This window comes from Galeopterus variegatus, unplaced genomic scaffold, assembly GCF_000696425.1.
Source record: "Galeopterus variegatus unplaced genomic scaffold, G_variegatus-3.0.2 Scaffold7623, whole genome shotgun sequence".
NCBI lineage: Eukaryota > Metazoa > Chordata > Mammalia > Dermoptera > Cynocephalidae > Galeopterus > Galeopterus variegatus.
In genome coordinates this window covers 64,753-65,488 of record NW_007733734.1, presented here as the reverse complement: position 1 = coordinate 65,488, position 736 = coordinate 64,753, and the positions used below count along the sequence as shown (strand labels likewise).

The 736-nt window shown below is 69.4% G+C and overlaps 1 protein-coding gene across 2 annotated transcripts in view; it reads left to right on the top strand.

Annotated features, from left to right (window-relative positions):
• The first annotated feature begins 363 nt into the window (after positions 1 to 363).
• PTBP1 (polypyrimidine tract binding protein 1) overlaps positions 364 to 736 on the top strand; it is a 13,086-nt gene continuing 12,713 nt past the window's right edge. For both annotated transcript variants that reach the window (XM_008592144.1, XM_008592143.1), the window contains exon 1: positions 364 to 653. In XM_008592144.1, coding sequence (XP_008590366.1) covers positions 646 to 653 — 8 coding nt within the window. In that variant the 5' untranslated portion in view covers positions 364 to 645. The remainder of the gene's footprint in view (positions 654 to 736) is intronic.

Genomic DNA, 736 nt, shown 5'->3' with positions numbered 1-736 from the left:
CGGGCGCGTCGGGAACGCGCTGGGGCCTCCACCGCCCCGCGCACTAACCCGGGGAGAACCGCCGACTTCGAATCAGACGTTTGGGCCATGCGCCCACAAACAAGATGGAGCCAGCAGGTTTCCTGCCCGACTCCAGGATGGAGACACACCTCCCCTTAGCCTCACGCCCCAGGGGGGAGGCCCTGCCCGCTTGCAAGATGGCAGCAGCCTGGGGCGAGCACGCTTCCCGCCGCCTGACTCGCCACGTACCCACTCTCAAGATGGCTTCTCCGCAAAGCCTTGCGCCAGACGGCCGCACGCTCACTGGCTCGGATGCCGTCACGTGCTCTCACCCTGCCTCCCCTCTCCGGACTTCACAGCCCGTTTCCGCCTTCAGCCCTGACGGACGGCTATTTCCCCCAATAGCAGGCTGCCATTCCTATTGATCCCACCCCCAGAGCGGCCGTCTGACCACTGGGAGGCTCTGGCAGGGGACCGCGGGATCCGCCCCACCCACGGGCCGCGGCGGCAGCCAATGGGCGGCGCGCGCGGGGGCCGTGTGCGGGCGTCTCCGCCATTTTGTGAGTCTATAACTCGGAGCCGTTGGGTCGGTTCCTGCTATTCCGGCGCCTCCACTCCGTCCCCCGCGGGTCTCCTCCGTGTGCCATGGACGGGTGAGTCGCGCTCCAACCCGCGCCCCGTCGCCTCTCCGCGCTCCAGTCCTGCCCCCGCCGCCACCCGGGTCCCTGGGGCCGCT